The 23,097-nt window shown below is 39.0% G+C and overlaps 1 protein-coding gene across 3 annotated transcripts in view; it reads right to left on the bottom strand.

Annotated features, from left to right (window-relative positions):
• Window positions 1–23,097, bottom strand: part of ENOX1 (ecto-NOX disulfide-thiol exchanger 1) — a 359,470-nt gene that overhangs the window by 40,718 nt on the left and 295,655 nt on the right. For all 3 annotated transcript variants that reach the window (XM_053936182.1, XM_053936184.1, XM_053936183.1), the window contains exon 12: window positions 2,993–3,177. In XM_053936182.1, coding sequence (XP_053792157.1) covers window positions 2,993–3,177 — 185 coding nt within the window. The remainder of the gene's footprint in view (window positions 1–2,992; window positions 3,178–23,097) is intronic.

Here is a 23,097-nt window from a genome sequence, read left to right as displayed (position 1 = left end):
AAAAAGAACCATTCAAAAAGTGATCTTCTTGGTATGTGTGTTCTCATATAGAAATAAATTGAAGGCAATACCACCTTATGCAGCAGTGACAAGTTAATTCAATTTCCATCTCAAAATCAGGTAAAGTGTATCACATTTGTTACCATGGATACAATACATTATTTCCATTTGTTTGAGATCTCACAGTGGGTATGAAATTAAACTGTGACACAGTTTTATGGAAGAAGTTGACTAAAACCCCATAAGTTCAATGTCATTAGTCCAAAGGATTTTCTTTTTTCAGACACAGCAAATAAGGAGGTTGCTACTACTGCCCATAAGGTACAGTTCATAAGCAAACATCTGTGTGATTTTCCTGATGCTACTTTAGATTAGTGAGAGTGATGGAAGAGAAAATAAACATTCTTTTCATCAGTCCTGCAAACACAGGGAAGAAACCCGAAAAACATCCAGATGGTAGAAGTACATTAAAAATACATCGGTGTTGTGTTATTTGCTATTGTTTGGCACCAAATATGTTTACAAGAAATGTCTTGATTCTGAAAATGCATCCAATTTTTCTCAGATAAATCTGCTTTTCAGGCTGGAGCTCAAATCACTTGTTCTCTAGTTTTCAGAGTTAGAAGAAGTGTATGAAAGAGTAGGGGAGAATGAGGGGAAAAGAAGAAGGAGAAATCTGTTTTTCAAATGCTGACATATATGAAGGGTTCAGGAATTCAGTGGCATTCAGTTTACCTTGTCTGAAATTAATTTTAATATATACAAAAGGATAAAAGGGAATACAGGTCTTCTTGTTAAATTATTTATACTCAAGTCCTGGATATATATTTAATATTTCATAGTGAGACTGATTTCCATAGATGCTGAGCACCTGCTACACTGATGGATTTCAGCTAAGGTTGTCATCTCGCAACATTTACAAAACCAAGCTGAGATAAAACTGAGTCTACCTAAATCAAAGGTTTATTTGTACATATTCATGCATTAGCTTCATGAAAATCACAAAGGTTATGGGATGTCATGACTGTGGCTAATTACTGAAATCCAAAACCACCATCCAGCTGCTTAACTGACTGATAATTTCCCACCAAATATTCTGAACTTCACCTCCCGTGCTTCTGTGTTGCTGCTCTCCTCAGCATATTGTCAGACTGGATTATCTGCAGTGTCTTCTTCAGCTCCTTGGGCCATCTCTAATTATATCCCATTGGGAGCAAGTAGGTCTGACCCCGAGATGGCAAACTAGAAAAACTGAGAACCTCACAGCAAAACTGTCACGAACACAGAAACACTCAGAGGAATAGGGACTGCAGTGTCCATGGCCAGCTGAACAGAGAGATAAGTCAGTAACTCTGTGTTATTGATTTGCATTATTAACATTTGCTTGAAGTTCAATAAAAATCTATTCATATTCTACAGACTTGATTATACTTCATCCAGACCCCAGACAGAAAAAGATAATAATGCCAAATGGGTGCTAGGACTCCAGAATTTTTATTTAGTAGTATTTTATGCCTCCTTTTCACTAATTTTAATGGAGAATTAGCACCAGGATTAAATACAGCACAATCTTTACATATGGTGTTAAATTTATTAAAACCAGTGATATTTAAGTATCCATTTATATAAGGATAAGATCATGAACAGACCTCAATCTTGCCTGAAGTATACAGAAACCTTAAGTATTTCTGAGTAATGAATTAATTCTGAAGTCTGGGAAAGATTTCTTTCCTGAATTATCAATTACTTATTTTCAACTTTTAAAGTATTTTGGTCAGAATTATTCCACCATACAATAAATCACCCTGATTTTTAAAAATCTGCAGGCTTAAAGGGGCTTGTGTTCATATCAATATGTGTGTATGGTTACCCTGTGCTCTGTTATTGGGTGTTAGCTGGGGTTTGCAGACTTGCTGGATTCGATGGGCACCAGGACAGCCATGCCATTCCCAGCCCAACAAGGCAGCTCATATGTAAATCAGTATCTCCTGGGTTTTGCCGTACAAAAGCAGCTTAGTACAGTCTGGAATTGGGTATAACTTGTCCCCTTCTGGAATCTAATAACCGGGGGTGACAGAGGAGTGTGTGTGACGCTAGAGATGAAGGAAGCAAAATTAACCTCTGCAGTGCCAGGCTGAGAAGCTCCACTCCAGCTGGGAGCACAGCCCAGCGCTGTGGTGAGCCACTGCCCTTGTGTTCTGTCACATACCAGCTGAACACAAGTGCCTGGGCAGGGAAGATGCTGCACACATGCACGCTGGGTGAGGGCTGCTTGTGTGTCAGTGGACATGTCAGACAACGCAGTGGGAGCAGTCTGGATGTGCTTGCCAAGACTCACCCAGCACAGTGTCAGGAGCACACTAACAAATAAGGGATAATAATTATGATAAACTGACACCCCTTTGCCCTGCAGGGACACAGTGCAGTTTCTCATTGACTGGTGTCAGAAAAAAAGCTTTTTTTGCTGCACTAGACCACTTAAAAACTGTCTGAATGAAAAGGTTACATCCATGGGTCAGCATAAATGATAATAGCTCAGGAAATAGCACTGATGCTGCTAACAATTTGCAAGTTAAGGGGGGTAGTCTAGACAAGCTGATGTCTCAGTCATTCTCAAACAATAGCAGAAAAAAAGATGTAGATGAATGCAAATGAAAACACCACAGAACATTGATTATGATACATTAGACAATTAAAAAAAAATTTCTGTGCAATACCAGGGCCAGTTGGATTAATGAGAAGAGGGACAGAGCAATTTGCTCATAACTAGCAAATGCATAAAGAGTTTTCTTGAATGATCAATGGGTTTGCAGTTTATGAATTCCTAAAATGACTATGCCTAAATATGTCCCCAAAACCTCCTCCCTTTTCCCCCTTCTAAGTCCCTGTGATTTTTTGAAAAGAAATCAGAACCTTAATGAATAGTCTTGAAGATCCCCATGGTACCACTTTCCTAAAATAGAAAACCTGTTCTTTTCCTCCTTAGCAATACCTGCTGCATGCCTTGCATTGTCTGCTGTAGGAACTGCAGCTGCTGGTCCTTTGTAAGGCTTTCTTCTGTTCGAAAGAGCTGTCCTTTCTCCTGCTTCAGGAGCTCCACTTCATTCCTATAAGCATCCAGCTGCCATCGGAGACTGTCGTTCTCTTCCTTCAGCGCATATGCTTGGGCGGCTAGAGCTAAGAGAAAATGAAAATGTGAAAAAATCAGTAAAATGGATTGTTTCTTTTCAAATAATACAGAGGACATTGTCTGGAGAGATGACAATACAGCTGAATGCCAGTGAGACACTTTGGAGCTGAGACAAGACCCAGCAGAGCTGAAAATGATTAGGTTCTGGCAAGGATTGTTGCTGGGAGGTTATTTCCTGGGATGGAAGAAGCCATAAAGTGACCTTGGATAATTCAAATGCTACTTGCAATCTGGCTGCTAAATTTAGCCTTATATTTTAGGAAGAAACTGGCGTGCACTCCAAGGACAAGGCACTCACCAACTTTACAATGTTTTCCCAGTGATGTTATAGGAACTGATACAGCCATTTAGTATTTATACTTGCACAGTGGCCAGATGTTCCAATCAAGTCTGTGCTAAGGAGTTTTCCCAAAGTAGAGTTGCTGGATTTAGTCCCATGAGAGAGGAAACACAGAAATTTCTCTCCAGCCTTGCTATGAACTACTTCACAGCAACAGTTATGAGGAACCATTTAGACAGAAAAATGATGTAATAGAAAAAAATTATATAAAATGCAAATGCTGAAAAAAGTATTGGCACTACAAGAACATTACTACATTAAAGGCATTGAAAGACACTTAAGTCATTTCCTTAGGAAGCTCCATTTGGCCCCTTTTCAATTTAGAATGGCATTTTTATTATCATAACTGATAGCAGGTGTTTGTGAAGAAATCGATTAGTATGCAGGGATGGAAATTACATTTGCCAAATGACTTGCACAGTTTGCAATATAAGCTAAAATTTGTGTAGCGAAAGGCAGAAGGCTATAAAGCATGTAGTAGGAACATTATTTAAATAAATTATCTGAACGTAAATACATAGAGGGAAAGGTGGCATTCATTAATTAGGGATGTGGCTATCATCCTATAGAAGAACCTACTCCTGGTAGTATTTATATTTGGCAGGAGCAGTGGTCATTTGGCATAGCAAACTGCCATACCATGCTATTTTCTTTCTTGGAACCTGGTGACACAACAACATTACAGAGCAGCTGTAATTAAAAAACAACAATCTACTATGGCTGGTTCTATCAACGTTTGGTAACTAAACCACATAACTGATTTACATTCCAGATTAAATGATTTCAGGCTTGGTATCACAGAATTCTTTTTTGCCCACCTACAACAGCAGTATGGTTAAATTCCAAATTATATGAAATTCCATATTAACTCCATTTAATACTAGGCACCTCTTGACTAGACCTTCCACAGATACAGAGTCCCCTGTTCCCCATGATAACATGATTCAGCACATTTGTGAAATTATACCAGCAATTAGGTAGAATGTCACAATATTTCATTAGCAATAAAAATGGTTTATTTTTGGTAGGACAAATCTACCTTCATTTCAGATATTTTTTACTAATTTTAAACTAGTGCAAATGCATTATTCAAAATAAAGTATACAGTCAGATACTATTCAAATACAGACACAGATTGGTTACTGTGCTTAATTTGGATATTTTACAAAATCTCTGCAAGATTTAGCAAGAGTTACAGTATTGTTACATCAAATTAAATTGTTCTGAAAAGCATGTAATCATCCTTCCATGACAAAATTTATCCTCCAGAAATTGCACTGATGAGTCCAATGGGCAAATAAAAGGATGAAGTACTTTTTTTAGTTTCTATTTTTGTAAGAGCCAAAAAGCTATAAAAAAAGAAAGGATTAAAAAATAAACATAAGAGGCCAAGCAAACAGAAACTTCAGTCAAAAAAAAATCTCAAGTCAAAATTAAATAGTTTATGTTGGAATGGACCTCCAAAGATGATTTAGTACAACTTGTGCAATTGTCTCACCATCCTCTTTCTAAAATATTTCTTCCTTATGTCCAATCTAAACCTCCCCTCTTTCAGTTTATAACTGTTTCCCCTACAGACTCTGGTGAAAAGTCTCTCTGTCATTTGTACTCTCTTACTTCTACCAATTAGACTCTCTCAAAATGTATGTCTTTGGTTTTTTTTTAATGTAACACTAAATTCTGGCCAGAAACTGCCTACCCTTCAGCTCCCTGAGAACAGGAATAGAGACCATCAGGGATGTACTCAAGTTTCTACAGCAGCTCGGGAGCAGTAGTTCATCTGCTGCTCATCATCTATTCCAGCTCTCAAAAAACTTCTGAGAGCTGCTGTACAAGTGGGGGCATGAGGCCTGTGTATTCCCCCATGGAAATGTGGGTTCTGACCCAGATTGAGCTGAGGTTCAGACTGCCTTATCTTGAAAGGCTGCTTGACTATTTTCTGTGCCTCACTACAGCCTAATTGGAGAACTTCTTCTCCTTTCTGTACTCCTAGGTGAGTTCAGGCTCTTAAGTGGGGCTACAGACAGCAAGAGATGTCTGCTACAGGGTCAGCAAAATAGGAGAGATGAAAAGGGCCACAACATCTTGCAAAAGCAAGTAACCTTTATGTGATGAACCTATTAGAGTTTAAAAAACAACTAATCCCAAGGAAACAAGTCACAAAACATAGGAGCAATGAAGGTAACTGTCCATTTACCCTCTAGGAATGCAATGCAGGTTTTTACTGTTCAAAAACAAAGATGCACCCCTGAATGCTATAATTTCCTTACTTAAAAAATTATATGTAATATTAGAACCTGTATAACAATAATTACATTGCAGTGCTACCAAGAAGTTCTGTCCGAGGTTGGTGCCCTGATCTTTTCTGCACACCAGAAGACAAAGGCTGCAATCTATTTTAATACAAAATGAAAACATCCAAAACTACCTAAAATGAGAGAATAAGAATACAGGAGAGATACATTTCTGATAGGCAGGATTCCCTCAGGTGTACAGAGCCTTATCAACATTATTATACACTTGAGTGATCATCCTAACCACTCAGAGCAGAGCAAATAACAACAGGGACCAACGCAGAAATATATTCTTAAATAAGGAAGATGCAACACATACAGTAACCGTGTAACAGAGTATTAAATGGCCACAAACTTTTAAATGAATTAATTATAGATAAGATTCCATAAATGATATGACATTAACTAATTGTTATATACTTTGCTATTTAATTTAAAGCTGCAAATGGTTAGTTCCTAACATATATGGACAGAATGGTTAACAGAAAAGGAGAATAAGACCAAAGGAAGACATCTGACAGACCTGAGGGTGTCTAGCTCATTCAACATTGGGTAACTGTTTTAAACAAAATCAGACACATTCTTTGTGTTGACCTAACATAACTATAATTTTAAGATATTTATGGTTTAGAGCACCAAGATTAAAATAACTCTGAAGTCATATCAATGTCTCTTTTTATTCCAAGAAAAAAGCATCTATTCTGTTCTAAAAACATCCTATAATTTATTTTAAATTATATTTAATTTACAATCATTATATATAATGATATGTGATTTGTTATATAGGATATGGAGAAAGGCACTTGATTGAATATTAAATTAAAAATAGAGGAGAATTTTGGGGGAAAGAGAATCTTCATTTTAAAGAGTATTTTTTTCAAATTTTGCATAAATTTTTGCTAAGAGTTCATTGACAAAGCTGATAAATGTAGTTTTAGTTGAAAAAATATTTTGTTCATCTCATTTCAAGCAATTTTACATTTCATAGTTCAGATACTCATCTACAAAGTCCCTCTCTGAGGCACACTAAAAAAAAAATCTTTGGATAAAAGACAGTGAATGCTGAAAACATTTACAGAAGAACTATATACAAGGAATCCGTATCAAAAGAAAACCGACAACAATCCCGAATAGCTGTCTGTGCTGCAAATAGAAGAAAATATTCCTTCCTAAACAAACACAGCTGGAAAACAGCTCAATATTCTTTTTACAGCAGTTTCACTGAGGGATGCAAAATGATACCTGCCAGCCTCAGAGAAGCAGCTGAAGGAAGATTAGACTTATATACGTGGGGGAAACCTCTGTACTGATATTTCAAAGACTCCAAGAGGTTAGTGCGATTTCTTTGTGCTGAGGCAGAAGTGCTATATTCAATTTGGCAACAGCCTCAGCTGTTGATAGACTCCATTTAGTGGATCCAAACTAGATCCAAATCAAAAAGACACCCTCTTAGTACAAGAAATGACTGGCTGATTAGAAATCCACTGAAATCTAAGGACATATTCATTGATGGATGTCTCAGAAGAAACAAGCAATTTATTTTTCTAGGGCATCTACCTTGGATATTTAGGAGAGTGTCTTCTTTCTGACTAGCACTGATTTGTACTTTTCACTTTCAGCAGGTACTCAGTGACTGCATTTAACCTAATACATATCAGTGCCCACAGGAGCCAAAGCTGAATAAGTTCTCACAGGTGATATGGGGTAATTGTCATCTTTTATGACCCATATCATGTCACAGTGGCCAGGAAATAAAGTTAACACCCCACATCTCCAAATGCATTTATTTATTGAGGGCATTAGGAAGAATTCAAAATTTCCTACCATTTCTACACACCTACATTGTGGATTTCTCATTAGATGATGACCTAAAAACATTAGTTAATGTTAGTGACAGTCTACTAATTTGCATACTGACGATACACTGAGTTGAAAAGCATAAGCAGTAGGTTATCTCAATTGAGAGCCTGAAGAAATCTGAAAGTAGTATCTGAAAAACAAATGACAAACACTAAAAACAATAACAGAAAACTTGCCTGAAAATTCAGAGCAAAGATTTTCCATACATCCTCCTAGCAGAACTTCTATATTTTATATTCCCAATAGATTCTTCTATATTTGTACAGAACTAGATCATAAAACTCAGAACTTCTGTGATGTTTGTCCAGACTTTGGTCTAACCAGCAGAATTTTTCGGGTTTTTGAACCATAGCTGATGTATTGATATTGTGAGGCAGATGAAAACAGGAAGAGCCTACTCCCAAACCTTCCTGCCATCTGAGTTCTACTTAAGCCATTACCCTGATTTCCTGACTTGAAAATGAGGGTTTAAATGACATAATGTTCCTTTTGATAACAGCAAAAAGAGAAGCATCAAAACATGTCAATATAATGGATATTAAGGTAATTTGTTTCATCACTCCCATTACAGAGCATTTTCAATGTCAAAAAAGCCATCTTGCAAGACACAGCGACTTCTTCAAAGAGTTTTCAGCTTGAGGGACTGAACAAATGTGACTGGAGAAAAATAAGGACACAAAGTTCACAACTATAAATACAAACAATAGAAGTTATCCCTGGCCTCTAGCTAGCCTGCTAGTTTTTCAAATAGGTGAACTGTGAAGCAGTACAAGCAGGGAAAAATCAGCAAGGAAAAATGTTTCTGGAGGATCTGGAAGGACATGAACTGTGTTTTGATGCTGTTGAAAACAGGGTAAGTTATACAGTAATGGCATTTGTCATTAGTAAGGAAGATAGTCTTTGCAGAAGCACAGTTTGGATGGTTTTAGGAGATACAGTGGATGGCAGCCTTGCTCATGGCAGGGAAATTGTAACTAGAGGATCATTAAGGTACTTTCCAGTCTAAACCATTCTGTAATTCTATTATAACTGGATAGGACCACTGGACCTTCATTCATTTTTGCCTTCTAAGGCTGTGCTTAGTGCTCCAGCCCACTGAAAATTTAATTTTGTGCTAGAGTCTGAGGATGCCATTATGATCACTCAGTGGCGGGGTGTGTGTGTCAGTCGATAGCCCCACACTTTGGGATGTGTGGGAAGGTCAGGTTTGGAGGAGTTGTGCAAGGTGGTGGGAAGGAAGGCACAGCCCTCATTGCAGATGGCAAGCTGTATTACCTCTGAGGTGAAGGGACACACAGAGAAGTTTGACAGGTGAGAACCAACATCTCCAGCACCAAGCTGACCCTTCTCTCTCTATTCTACATGAAGCTTTCTAAAAGAAAAAGACTTGACAAGTACACCTGGGTCACTTTCAGGCATCTTCTTGAGCCCACTTCACAATATCAGAATCCCGAGTCATCCAATATCTAAAGCAGTTTTGTTCCATAGTCTTGAGTTCCCAGAGGACACTTGCTTTTTCTTTATGGACACTTACCAAATACCTGAGCACCAGCGTAGTGATACCTGAAGTTTCAGCTTTCATATTTTCCAGGTTCTGTACTGCATTAGTACATAACTCTGAACTTCATATAAAGTGTTAGCAAGTTCTCTTCACAGTTTAGTTAGACAAAACAATTCTTTTCCAGCCTGAGAACCAAGGACACCACTACAGCCTCAGGCCCAAGAAGTCTAAACAACAGCGAATTGAGGAGAGCAATCTGGGAGGATGGGACTTCATAACCTCAAGCTGTAATTGGAGAATTAACCCCAATATGTAACTGGAACAAAACTTATAAAAGTGTGAAAATTCGTGACCCAGCATCCACCTTGGGTGGAAGGACAGCTGGGCTCTTGTACTGACTAAGGTGTATCCTTTTAATAAGTACCTATTTTATTCCTTTAACACTGTCTAGCCTCTCTTCTAGGTAGCCTCTTAAGGCATCATAGCGCTCAGATGTCAATGACAAATGCATAGAAATATGTCTGATATAAGCAGTTAAAAGCAACTTTCTTCCTATAATGCATTATTTTAAAAATACCAGTTCCATAGTTCTCCCTCATTCCTACAAAAATACACTATGTCACTTGAGTCTTTTATTTTAAAAACACACTTTGCTTACAGCTTGAAAATAACTAGCTAAGTATCATGAATAAACTCTAGAAACAAAATTTGCATGGTATAAAAATACATAATTTGGAGCAATTACAAGGTAACATAGCTATGAACAGTTTTTTTCTTTCCCCCTTTAGACATAATGCCACCAAACACTGAAGAAATTTCCACATTATTTTCAAGTGCTAAGCACACTTCATTTGAATGATTTGGTATCTGCAAATTTAAACTCTAAGAGCATTAATTATCCTATATGAGAAGGGTTTATTGTAATTTATGTTAGTGGGAGTTAGGCCCTGCATACTGGGAGGGAGATTTACTCTTTTGTGAAACCTGTTTAATTCAGGTGCAGTTGCTTCAAAGTCCTTTCCTTACCATGCAGCCTATGTTCAATGCAGAGAAACTCATTATACCAGGTACATTCATGATGATACCAGATGTTCAAGCTGCATAATCATGAGAATTATTTTCAGGCTTCCTATTCACATGAAACTTGGTGGCAAACAATTAGTAAATGGAAGGATGCTAAAAAGGAAGGAAGGAAGGAAGGAAGGAAGGAAGGAAGGAAGGAAGGAAGGAAGGAAGGAAGGAAGGAAGGAAGGAAGGAAGGAAGGAAGGAAGGAAGGAAGGAAGGAAGGAAGGAAGGAAGGAAGGAAGGAAGGAAGGAAGGAAGGAAGGAAGGAAGGAAGGAAGGAAGGAAGGAAGGAAGGAAGGAAGGAAGGAAGGAAGGAAGGAAGGAAGGAAGGAAGGAAGGAAGGAAGGAAGGAAGGAAGGAAGGAAGGAAGGAAGGAAGGAAGGAAGGAAGGAAGGAAGGAAGGAAGGAAGGAAGGAAGGAAGGAAGGAAGGAAGGAAGGAAGGAAGGAAGGAAGGAAGGAAGGAAGGAAGGAAGGAAGGAAGGAAGGAAGGAAGGAAGGAAGGAAGGAAGGAAGGAAGGAAGGAAGGAAGGAAGGAAGGAAGGAAGGAGGAAGGAAGGAAGGAAGGAAGGAAGGAAGAGAGAGAGAGAGAGAGAGAGAGAGAGAAAGAGAGAAAGAGAGAAAGAGAGAAAGAGAGAAAGAGAGAAAGAGAGAAGAGAGAGAAAGAGAGAAAGAGAGAAAGAGAGAAAGAGAGAAAGAGAGAAAGAAAGAAAGAAAGAAAGAAAGAAAGAAAGAAAGAAAGAAAGAAAGAAAGAAAGAAAGAAAGAAAGAAGAAAGAAAGAAAGAAAGAAAGAAAGAAAGAAAGAAAGAAAGAAAGAAAGAAAGAAAGAAAGAAAGAAAGAAAGAAAGAAAGAAAGAAAGAAAGAAAGAAAGAAAGAAAGAAAGAAAGAAAGAAAGAAAGAAAGAAAGAAAGAAAGAAAGAAAGAAAGAAAGAAAGAAAGAGAGAGAGAGAGAGACGGGGCTCACCACCAGATTGGGGTGACCCCGAGAGGTGGTAAAGTTTCTCCTCCAACCTGTGCCTTCAAAGAAAGACTCAGTAGTCTTCAGTCGTCCGGTCTCAAGGCAGTTTATTGTATGTTATCTAAAAGATTTTCTTCCTGAACTGCTGCGGTCCATTCAGCAGGTCAGACAAAGGCACACACACACACACACTGACACTGTCTCTGACACCCTCTGACTGCCCAGGGGGCTGGTGCCATCCTTTATATCACACATTACGTGTTAAATGTTTATAGTTTTTCCCCAATGCCTATCACCTATATTGAATGGTGACTTTCTACTCTAAACCAATCTGTGAGTGCCATCATCACCAAGAACATGGAGGATAGGAAGGAGAAAGAAGGAGGACAGGGCATGCCCAAATCTCTCCATCTTAGAACCTCTGACCCCCATGTACAAAACTCAGACCCCTCTGTACAAGGCCTAAACCCCTCCTGTACAGCACTCAAAGATTCTTCCTTTCACTTTGTGATTACTTCTACTATAATATCTAAACTTTTGTGATTTCTTGTTCTCCCTGCAAGGTTGGTAAATTGTTCCATGGATCAGATTCAAAGCCACAGGGGTTTCTGGCTGCCTGCCAGGGTCTCAAATGCTTCTGACCTGGGCCCGGAACATCCAAGAGTGTCTGAGGGACACTTTGGGTTCCGACAAGAAAGAAAAATGAAGAGAGCCTCTAAGAAAGCAAAAGCATGACTATTTACAAGGGCATGTAGTGAGGGGACAAGGAAGAATAGCTTCAAACTGAGAGTAGGTCTAGATTAGGTATTAAGAAGAAATTCCTTACTGCGAAGGTATTGAGGCACTGGCACAGGTTTCCCAGAGAAGCTGTGGATGCCCCATCCCTGGAGGTGTTCAAGGCCAGGTTGGAACTAGACAACATTTAAGGCCCCTTCCAACACAAGCCGTGCTATGATTCGAGTCTATTCATTGCAATTTTATCCATCCCATTCGGGACAGACCTCTTCACGTGTGAGAAAACAAAGTGTTTCTCTGACAAGAGGTTTTTCTCAATTTACGGAGTTTCTCCCTGCTTAGCAGACATCAGCAATATCACTGCTCTCCAGTAATTTATGAAGGCTTATTATTTCTTCTGTAATGAAGCACATCTCTTTGCAAATACCAGAGATGGTGCAGGGAAAGGGAGGACCTATTATTGTCCAGCTGGGACTAGTAACAAAAAGTCATAGGCAAATGTTGGCTCTGCAGAGGACTAAGAATGCTCCAGAGAGCAGTGCTGCCAGCTTCTGTGGTGTTATGATGAGTCCCATGATATCTCACATTTTATTTAAAGGCCTAGAGAGGCCTGAAAACCTCTGGTTTAAGTTTCTGGAAGTTCCAAACTTTCTAGACTGTGGATCAGTATTGGCTCTTCCTTTTTAATCATGCTCTCACAAACTGAGTTTTAATTAAAAACACTAACAAGAATACTTAAACTAGCTGTTTTACCCAGTCTGAGGAATAAAAATGTAGATTATTTGCTACAGTCTTACTAGTGATCAGTGACTCCAGTGATCAGCTTGGGATAATTGATCTGGACCTCGTGGTTGCAGAAAACCCACTTGAACAGTGATCCAACTTTCTCCAAAGGGCTGCAAAGATCCAAGACTAATTTTTCACTTTTAGCCAATCTTCCTACCCTTTTCTTTCTACCCTCATCTTTTTTACCTTTCCACTTGTTCTGTTCAGTTCATCTCCAGCTCTAAATGCATGAGTCCATCTATTTGCTCATTTGTAATTCCCACTTGCCTGACATGGCCAGATGTTTCTCTCTTCCCTCAGTCATACTTTGCAGTACATTCTCTAGTCCCCTGTTACACAGATCTGTCCCAGGTAAATTGCAACATTAAGCATTTTGGACTTTTCCTACAAAGATGTCACATCACATTACTGAAAAGAATATTTGGAATTTAGGAGAGACCACATTGTTACAATAGTATCAAAGCCTGACACATTTTAGGTTTATTTTACTTGACAGCATCTCTTTGGAGAACAGGAACCTTATATAGGTTCTAAATGATATTTTGACAGTTCCTAGTTAATCTGGGCCATTGAGACCTGTTTCTGCAGGTCACCTCTTTAAAGCAAAGGGCCCTTTCCTCCTCTGCATATTGGGTTGCATTTCTTCTACCACCAGCCATGATATGTACTGATACCAGCTGACTTGGCATATGTATAAAGGGAGACAGGAAAGAGAAGATGTGGCTCTGCACAGACACCTCTGATGGGTGGACTTTAGTTGAGCTGGTTAGGAAGAAAGCCATCATAGTAAAACGTAGGAGTATAACTTTGATCAAAAATAGTAGCAATTCTCAGATATTTTTGAAATTCACAAAAAGCCACTTAACTTCATATTAGTGTATATTAGTGATGAGGTGAATTTTTCTGACACTTTGTTTTTACCAGTAACTGCTGTCTCAGTTAAATATGATCAATGAAATAATAAATCTCTTTTAGAGATTCTACTACTTTTCCTAATTGAGAAAAAGGACTCTTGCAACACTTTTACAGATACTGTTCTTTAAAGATGCTAGCACAGAAGTGGCTTTTTCCTTTAATCAATATTTTAAAAATTATTGTATTCATGTAATACTAAAAATGAGCAGAGGAACTTTTAGTCTCGAGGGTGAAGGAATTAAGAAAATAAGAAAAGCACTGGTTACTGGGGAGATACCACCTGGCATTGATGACTGACTCCCACACCAGTAATGGAAAACACTGCTTGTACTACTGGTGCTTTGCAGCTGAGGGTACAGACATTTGAACTCTGCCTAGCAGAAGAGATGCTGATGAAGCTGAGTGTTTCAAATATATGTTACATAATCTTACATATGTTCCACAAAGGTATTGTATGCATGCATGTACACGTGGTACATAAATCACTTAGGATATTCAAGGATTATTGTATACAAGTAAACATTCATGTAGGTGGGTCACTGATGGTTGTTAGAAGTCAAAACACCTTTTATATTTTTACACAGATTTAAACAATCAACACTGGCCATTTACAGACACATGGCTGCATCACTGCTGTTAGCATTTGAACTAGGAATTGCATTCAGGCTCAGCACCACTGTGAGAACTTGAAAAAAAAATCGGTAGGATTTATGAAGAAAATGCCATTGTTACTTTGAAACAAACTTGACAGTGTGTACATGAATCCCTCAATTTGTCACATTCATTAGGGAAGAAAGGGCTGATATGAGTGGTTTAAATGACTGTGGTGATTTGAATTGGTGTGATTTATAATAGGAAAATTTTGTTCATAAATGTAAAGTGCTTTCTATAAATGTGAGGATAAGCCACTTTTGAACAAAATTCCATTGCACCTTAAATTGCACGAGAGCATTTATCCAGCTATCTCTCTAACCTTGTAGTGGATTAGTGGGCTGACTTAATTTTTCTTTTAAAATCATGCATAATACTGAAATACTTGCTCAGTTACTTTTGCCTTAGATAAAAATGGATTTTAAATGGGAATACATTTTTACCCCTTTATGCCTTAGAAGGCATAAGCAAATGATGACAGGAAGCTTGTAAATTTTGACCCTCACATTCAGAGACAATTTCTGGAGCAATTTATCCCTTATGTGAATGGAAGGGTGTTCAGAAGAGCTGTATCTGCAAGCCCAAACCTCCTTTTCTCCCCTCCTTCTGCTTCCAGAATATTCAGTATATGCAAATAGACGCCTCTGTGCATTTCCACAATTTAACATGTTTAGCAGGTATTTTCTCAGCTTCTGAAAAATAAAATGTGTTGCAAACTTGCACATAATAGGGTTCTACAGAGCTTAGTTAGGTACATCCAGGCCTTTCAGAAACAGACATTTTATTGAAATTTGCAGAGAGTATGTAGCTTTGAAGAGATAAGTGTGAAATAGTCCTTGTACCAGATTTTCTGAGTAAGCCATGACTTAGGACATTTTATCTGCAGGTGTTGAGCAGAATGTGAGTGCAAGCACTCCAACCAACAGGGAGTAGTTTGTAGGATCAAGGTTTTACAGCACAGACATCTCAAAATCTTTCAACAAAACATTATGAGACAGATTACTATCTCAGAACAACACAGGGAGAGTTATTGCTTTTTATAATGTTCTTCCTTGACTGTTAAAAATGCTCACTAGTCTCCAGACAAATTTAAGAAGGAAGATAGTCTGTATCTGACACATGACAAAGAAGCAATGAAGGAAGTGGTGTTAGGAGCTAGCAACCACCCAAGTACCTCCAGAGAGGTATCTGGTTGACATGTGTGGTGGGCACTTGGCTGTTGCAGAAGCAGCCCAGCAATCACTTGATCCAAGTGCTGTAAAGACATGCTTGCACAGTTCTTGAACCTGATAAAACTTGCAATGCATCAAATATTTGGAGGGCTGGATAAATAAACAAAAGGTTGCACACTATTTTGCCAACTGGCAGGCAAATAAATAACAAAAAACCCAATAAAAATCCTAATTTAAAAACAAAATAAAACCAAAATCCACGACCAACAAAACAAGCCACCTTTCTGCATGCTGGTGTTCAAGGAATCACACACTGGAACCACCAGAGAACTGGATAAAATAGTTCAGGATAAAAGGTCTCCAGTCTTTCATTTCACATCCTAGAGAACAGTTCTCTTCTCTTCTCTTCTCTTCTCTTCTCTTCTCTTCTCTTCTCTTCTCTTCTCTTCTCTTCTCTTCTCTTCTCTTCTCTTCTCTTCTCTTCTCTTCTCTTCTCTTCTCTTCTCTTCTCTTCTCTTCTCTTCTCTTCTCTTCTCTTCTCTTCTCTCCTCTCCTCTCCTCTCCTCTCCTCTCCTCTCCTCTCCTCTCCTCTCCTCTCCTCTCCTCTCCTCTCCTCTCCTCTCCTCTCCTCTCCTCTCCTCTCCTCTCCTCTCCTCTCCTCTCCTCTCCTCTCCTCTCTCCTCTCCTCTCCTCTCCTCTCCTCTCCTCTCCTCTCCTCTCCTCTCCTCTCCTCTCCTCTCCTCTCCTCTCCTCTCCTCTCCTCTCCTCTCCTCTCCTCTCCTCTCCTCTCCTCTCCTCTCCTCTCCTCTCCTCTCCTCTCCTCTCCTCTCCTCTCCTCTCCCTGCCACAAATCTAACCCTAAATAAGACTAAAAGAAGATCACTCACCTCCAAGCAGCTTGGAATCCACTTGGCTTTCAAATTTATGAATCAAATCCCACAATATACTTGTCATGAAAATGTTATACTATGGATATTTGTAATTAGTAAGAAGCTTATTTTCTTGACATGGCCTTTATCCAAAACAAGAGCAGGACGTCATGAAACTCCTCTGAATCTAAGATTCATTCACCAAAGTAAAACATCATCACTAACTAGCAGTATTTTGGGGATTTCTGTAGCCCCAAAGCTTCAAGCAGGAGCTCTTCTGGGTTTTTATATCCTGGCATGAAACTACACCACAGACTGGCAGTCGGCTGGACACGTGAGAAAGTAGAAAATTCATGCTTTGAAATGGAGACTTTTAATGCTTTGGAAGCTTCAGCTACCCTTGCATGTCTCATGACATAAGAACAATCCCCAAACCTGCAATTATGAGCTTAGAAACTGACATTAGAAAAGACGCTGCTTTCTGATCATTATCTCCTCTGACATGCTGGCAATGGCCGATGATTCTTGGAAATAATGGTAGGTAAGAAGGTACCTAAATCTCCACCTCAAGCAATATCTCTAGTTTCTCTAATGTGCCAGGGTGAGAAGGGCTTCTAAAAACAAGAGGGCATGAAGGGCAGCATGATTAAGAAAATGTAACCCCTAGATCTCAGTTTAAACACTAACAGAAATGATCTTTCATTGTAGGTCAGAAATAACATTTAGGCTAAAGCCACTCTTGAAGAAATTTGTTCTTTGTGCTCTGTTCAGAATCAGCCACCTTCACTATTATAAATAGGGCTCATTCTCTTGAAGGCTAAATATGAAAGAAAAAGCACAGAAGTTTTATATTGGAGAGGGCACTGTAAGGAAGGTCACTTTATAGAAAGCATGAAATGTAATTTGGAGAAGAATGCTAATACAAGCTATATCAGATTGTGAGGAAGCTGAAAACAGCATATGTTCTAATATTGTTTTTTATTGATTTTGCTGCCAACATCCCACTTCAACAATGTTACAGTCGCACTTCAGGAGTCTTAATGGAGGGGGATGAAGAAAATCAATACACAGAGCTTGCTTCTGCTCCCATTGAATTCAATGTGAGTTTCATCATTAATTGCAATGAGCAGAGGACAGAGTTCAGACTGTTTCATTACTTTGTGTTTGTTTATTCTCTCCCTTTTTATTTAACCTCCTAAGGGGCAATGTGTATTTTTATCTTATGTTTTAGAAAAGTCCCATTTAAATAGGGCAATCCCCTATCAAACTGTAAGTTTACATGTTAGAAATGATGCTCTGTTTTATGAAACCTAATGAAAAATTATAGCCTGTATCCTGAATTGAGAAAGCTATAATAAAAGATATAGGATTTGAAATAAATTCTAATAACAAAATCATTTTTTCTTAAAAATATTTTCATTCCAATATGAAGCAAATAAAAGCAGTTTAGTTTTCACTGACTTGTAAATTATTACTTTCAATGTACATTGTTTTCTCAATTACAAATAGATGGGATGCACCTGAGCATCTTTTTGCTATTATTTTAATGCTATTTACACAAAATGAAATATGCTAAAATTATCTCCAAGAATTATAAGCACCATCTTCACTCCAACAACATGCTGTTAATTTTGTTCTAGCATGAATGCAAAACATATTTTAGCATGCTGTCAAAAGGAAACACTAAGAATGTCAATAAAATTGTACTAAAATAAATGTAAATTTAGACTGCTGTCACAAGTGGCTGCTTGGTTCTGTGAAGATGTTAGGTTGCTATAGTGTTTTCCATAGCAACTTTGCATCTTATTACATAAATAATCCCTCAGTGTCCTTAAAGCTTACTAAAAACAGGATTAAATCTATTCTCATATGTAATGATCCTGCATAAAACCTTATCAGTATGAAATACCCAGAAAACTTGATAAATTGTAATCTAGATAATAATATTTCTGGCAGTGGAAAAGCATCAAAGCACAACAGACTTGTTTTGTAGTACACAGGACATTCTCCTACACCCCGTATTAGGAAAATGCCTTTAAAGTGCCTGTTTCCTCCAAAATTTGGAAGTTAGATTAACCTGTTCACTGCTGCATCCACAGGACCAGCAGAGACCTCCATCCCGCAGCCTACGTGTTGTAAATGACCTAGAGGAACTGGCCCAGTACCTGGGACAGGACAAGGCTGTAATTACTCCCCAGGAAAGTACATTCAGCCCTGATTCATCAAGACTTTTCTGCTAAATTCACCTGCACAAGAAGCATTATTAGAGGCAAATGGACTTAAAACCAGGGGCATAAAATTAGGCCCCTGCCTACATGCGTCCTGAACTTCAGCCTATTTTTGTAAAAGCTGTGGGAAAAATGGAATGCATTTTATGGCACAAAATTGGAGCCTGCCTGATGATAACAGCTCTGAACTGGCATGCTGTGAAAGACACTAGAGCAGACTTTTCCCAGCACAGAGGAAGTAATCATCTTGTGCTGCTTTCTAGTGATCATCCCTGATGGTTCCAGGGAGCAAAGCTGATTGTCTGCTGTGCCCAGAGCATTTCCATTCGAAGGGAAGTTACTCTGCTCACAGAGCTCAAAAGGGTTGTTCAGCTGTATTCTGTGGCCAGAGAGAGCCCCACATTTTAAATATGTTCTTTTTTTTGAAAATGCTTCTTAAACCAGGTTGGTGGCGTCTGCTGACAGGGTTTATTTGTTTATCACTGCAGGGCTGCTTATGATACCAGCTGCTTATGGCTTTGAAATGGTACCACTTGATTTAAGGAATAAAAAGCAATGCTAGCCCATTAATTTCTGAAGTAAATACATTTTGTTATTTGACATTATGTTTATCAGTAAGTGTTTTAAAGGACAATAGGCAAATAATGCATTTGTTAAATATCAATAAAATCTGATGCCAAGAAGCTATGGGACGGAGAGTAATGACAGAAAAATAAATCAGACTTTTGTTTGAAACAAAATCTCCCATAAATCCAAAAGGTTGGTCTTACAAGAAAGGAAGGGAGAATAATCTGATCTCTGAGATCAGGAGGAAGAAGACCTGACATGAGATCTGCTGTGACACTTGTTCAGTTGGAAACAAAGGAAAACCAAAGCTCAGCGCCACACAGCTGGGGCTTGGTGATTTCTATTCAAAGTTTTAACAATATAAAGCTTTCCTGCCAGTTTAATCCACCTATAAACCACAGTTCCTGTATCACTGCATTCATAAAAGCCTTAAAGAAAGCAAAAAGAGGATTGAATTGCAGAGAAAAGATAAATAAGCATGACACAGATCACTTTGGTGTTGTTTCAGGCTTTCCTTGAAGACTTGCCAGGCTTGCAACTTTCAAGACAGACTTGTAAACAATATCCTAAAGCCTGTTTTATGCTGTGTGGACCAGGGTTGGATTTTCAAATTCTGAGTTTCACGAGGACTTATACTCTTCTGTGAGATGGACTGCCCACTATTCAGCCTGTCTCTTACAGCAAGTGACATAGCTTATGCTGCAAACAGGACAGATCAGTTCAGGACAGCATTAAAGATCCAATTTCAGTGTTTAAGTTTGGCACCTACTTCAGGTATGTTTGAAAATGCTGCCATGGAGGATGTCCTCCCTAACTTGCAAAGCAGCGCCAATCTTACATGTTCAAACTGGGCTTGCATTATGCAACTTGCAATTTGTTATTTGCACATAGCCTCTGAGATGTTATTAAGCTACTTCATCAGAGGTAGTACAATGGTGGTGAAATGCTCCAGGGGTCCAGTGTGTAGCCGATTGCAATTCTGTTGAGCTGGAGGGAGGCCTACACCAAGAAACTTATTGTCCATGTGGACAGAACAGGTAGCGGCTGAATGAAAGGAAGAACCATTGTCTCCTTTTGATACTAGGGAGCTGAGATAATACAAATTCATTGATTAGTCCAGGCAGGGGATATGTAGCAGAGCTGGGACTTGATATAGAGCTCTGGGATCACAGTCAAACACCTGAATCACACAACGGTCTTTCCTGCACCCCCATCCAAGCACAATGCATTTCATTCTTTTCCACAGCACCAGCTCCAGTGTCTCGCTGAAATTGGAGTTGCTAGAATTAATGGCATGTTGCTGTGTACTGCAAAAGCAAAAGATTAACCCACCTCCCCTTACAGTAAAATAACAGGTGCCTTGAAGGCATTAACCAAACTTCAGCACTTCTTTACAAAACACATCTTTACGAATTCTTAAAATCACTGTCGAGGTTTTTACATGTGATTCCTTACTCTCCATGCCAGCAGGTGGGAGAGGAAGCATCCATAAATCCCAATCATTCTGAAGATTTTTGTATATCCTCTAGACTCCATCATTGAATCTCTTTTTTCTCCCTTGAGCTAATGCTCTAGTAGCTGCGTCTTGACTTTCAAATATATTAATGGAGTTGCCAATCATCATTAAAATTTTTTCTTAGCAATCTTCCAGCTTTACTTCAGCAATCCTCTTGTCTCTTTCAAACTCCAAAATCCACATTGCAGAAAAATCACTGTTTAAGGGCCGAATTTTGCAGAGGGGGAAAAAAAAAGCCCGTCCCATGACTGAAAATTCACTCTGTCTCAGGTTAGCCTATTTCCAGCTTTCCCTGGAATGCAAATGACTTTTAGTCTGTGAAACTGGGAGGATTTCCTACAAATCAGGCACATGTGACAGTTGAACAACTTATTGGATACCCTAAGGGGTTCTTCAGGCTATCCTTGCAGGAGTTTGAGATGATCTCCAATGTAACAAACAAGTAGTGAAGCTTTCCTTTTCCTTGAAGATTCAGCTTGTAGAATAGAGTAAGGTACTGATGATGCCTGGGGAGAATGACCTGTAAACCATTTGGATTAGCAGGTCTGTGTGCAGGAGGCAGTGGCCCAGGCCTGCAATGTCAGCTAGGGAGTGAAAGACAGGTTTAGGAGATTGGAGATGCCAGTTCTCATTCCAGCTCTGCCACTGAGTCACTGATATCAATAAATCAAGTTCATGAATAGATAGCAGAAACACAACTTGCAGATGAAAGAAGATGATTTGAGTCTAGAATGGAGGGACACACTTTGCAACAAGTCCCTGTGGACCTCTTCCGATTGTTGCAAGACCAAATTTTCCCAAATAAAGGTCCATTTCTAACATGCACCATGATGGGATCTCTTGAATGACTTAATATGTAGCATGACTCGAAGAAAAATGCAAACTGTTCTTAGTAACAGCTTATTCATTCCCAGATGTTATTGTGCACTAGGGTGTCAGCTACCTGTAACATTCCTCTGTGTCCTGCTGGCAGCTGGGATAGCGTTAACTTTCTTCCTGGCAGCTGGCACAGTGCTGTGTTTTGGATTTAGTATGAGAAGATTGTTGATAACATACTGATATTTTAGTTGTTGCTAAATAGTGCTTTCTCCAAACCAAGGACTTGTCAGTTCCCCATGCTCTGCTAGTGAGGAGGTGTGCAAGAAGCCTGGAGGGAGCATGGCTAGGACAGGTGGCCCAAATTAGCCAGAGGGGTATTCCACACCACAGAGCTTCGAGTATGCTCAGTATATAAACTGCGGGGAGTTGGCCAGGAGGGGTAAATTAATGCTGGGGGATAAGGTAGGCATTGATCAGAGGGTAGTGAGCAATTGTGCATCACTTCTTTCTCTTGGATTTTATTTCCATCTCTCTCTCCTCTACATCATCATTATTACTACTACTATTATTATTACCATTATCATCATCATTATATTTTGTCCAATTATTAAGCTGTCCTTATGTCAATCCACAACTTAATACTTTTTTTTTCTGATTCTCCTCCCCAGTGCACTGGGCTGGGGGAGTGAGCAAGCAGCTGAGTCACTTAGTTGCCAGCTAGGTCAAACCACAACACTCTGAAACCCCAAGTCCAGCAACTCTGGACAAGCATTCGAGCACAGAAGTACTTCACAGTCTCAGGGCTTAGATGTGTTGCAGTATGTTTTCAAATGCAGGGCTGGAATCCATCCTCTTTCTCAGGGTGATTAATAGGTTTATCTTCAGATACCCTAGAGGAAAGTTTTCATTCTAACTATCTAGCTGTGAGAAGACGCGATGCACTCAGTGTGTTTTCTTCCAGGAGAGAAGAAATTATGCTGGAAGATTCCTGAAACTATGCTTTACTGAGACAGAATGAGGTCTTAGAACCCATTCTAAATTGTTGAATTAATTAAGCCTTTTTGTACTAGCAGTGACTTAACCAGGCAAACCACTGAAAAAAGACCTGACACAGGTGTTGAAGCCTGAGGGAATCTTTGCCACTTATTATAACTTTGGGGCCGTAACTTCCCAGGCAGTCTTGCTCACACTGTCCAAAAGGGCAGGCTGAAAAATAATGTCCTCAAGAAAATTGTTGGAATGGCAGAACATGCAGTCCAGAGCTCTGGAATCATACAAACCAATTAATCATGTCTCATTGCTTCAGCTACTTTTGGATTTAGACTTTAAAAACTTTATGTGTGCACGCTGTCCTTGAATTGAAGAGGCACAATATCTTCATGTTATTCAAGTCTTGCTCTTCCCAAGGAAGTTCTTAGACAAAATTTTTAAGAAAAGGGGTTAAAAATAAAGAAAGTGACAATATCTTCTTACTGTGCAAGATGGTTTCTTTGTGGCAAAAGACTCTTTAAAAGACATTCTTCATACAACAGAGGTTACTGTGAATACAAATAGCCACTCAGTGAGATAAAGTGGTAGTTCTGGAATTACGTACTTAGAGAGGAAAAAAAAAAAGAAAAAGAGAAGGCAG

Source organism: Vidua chalybeata, chromosome 2, assembly GCF_026979565.1.
Source record: "Vidua chalybeata isolate OUT-0048 chromosome 2, bVidCha1 merged haplotype, whole genome shotgun sequence".
Classification (NCBI taxonomy): Eukaryota; Metazoa; Chordata; class Aves; order Passeriformes; family Viduidae; genus Vidua; species Vidua chalybeata.
The sequence above is the reverse complement of the archived record's forward strand: the minus strand, read 5'-3'. Positions and strand labels throughout refer to the sequence as shown.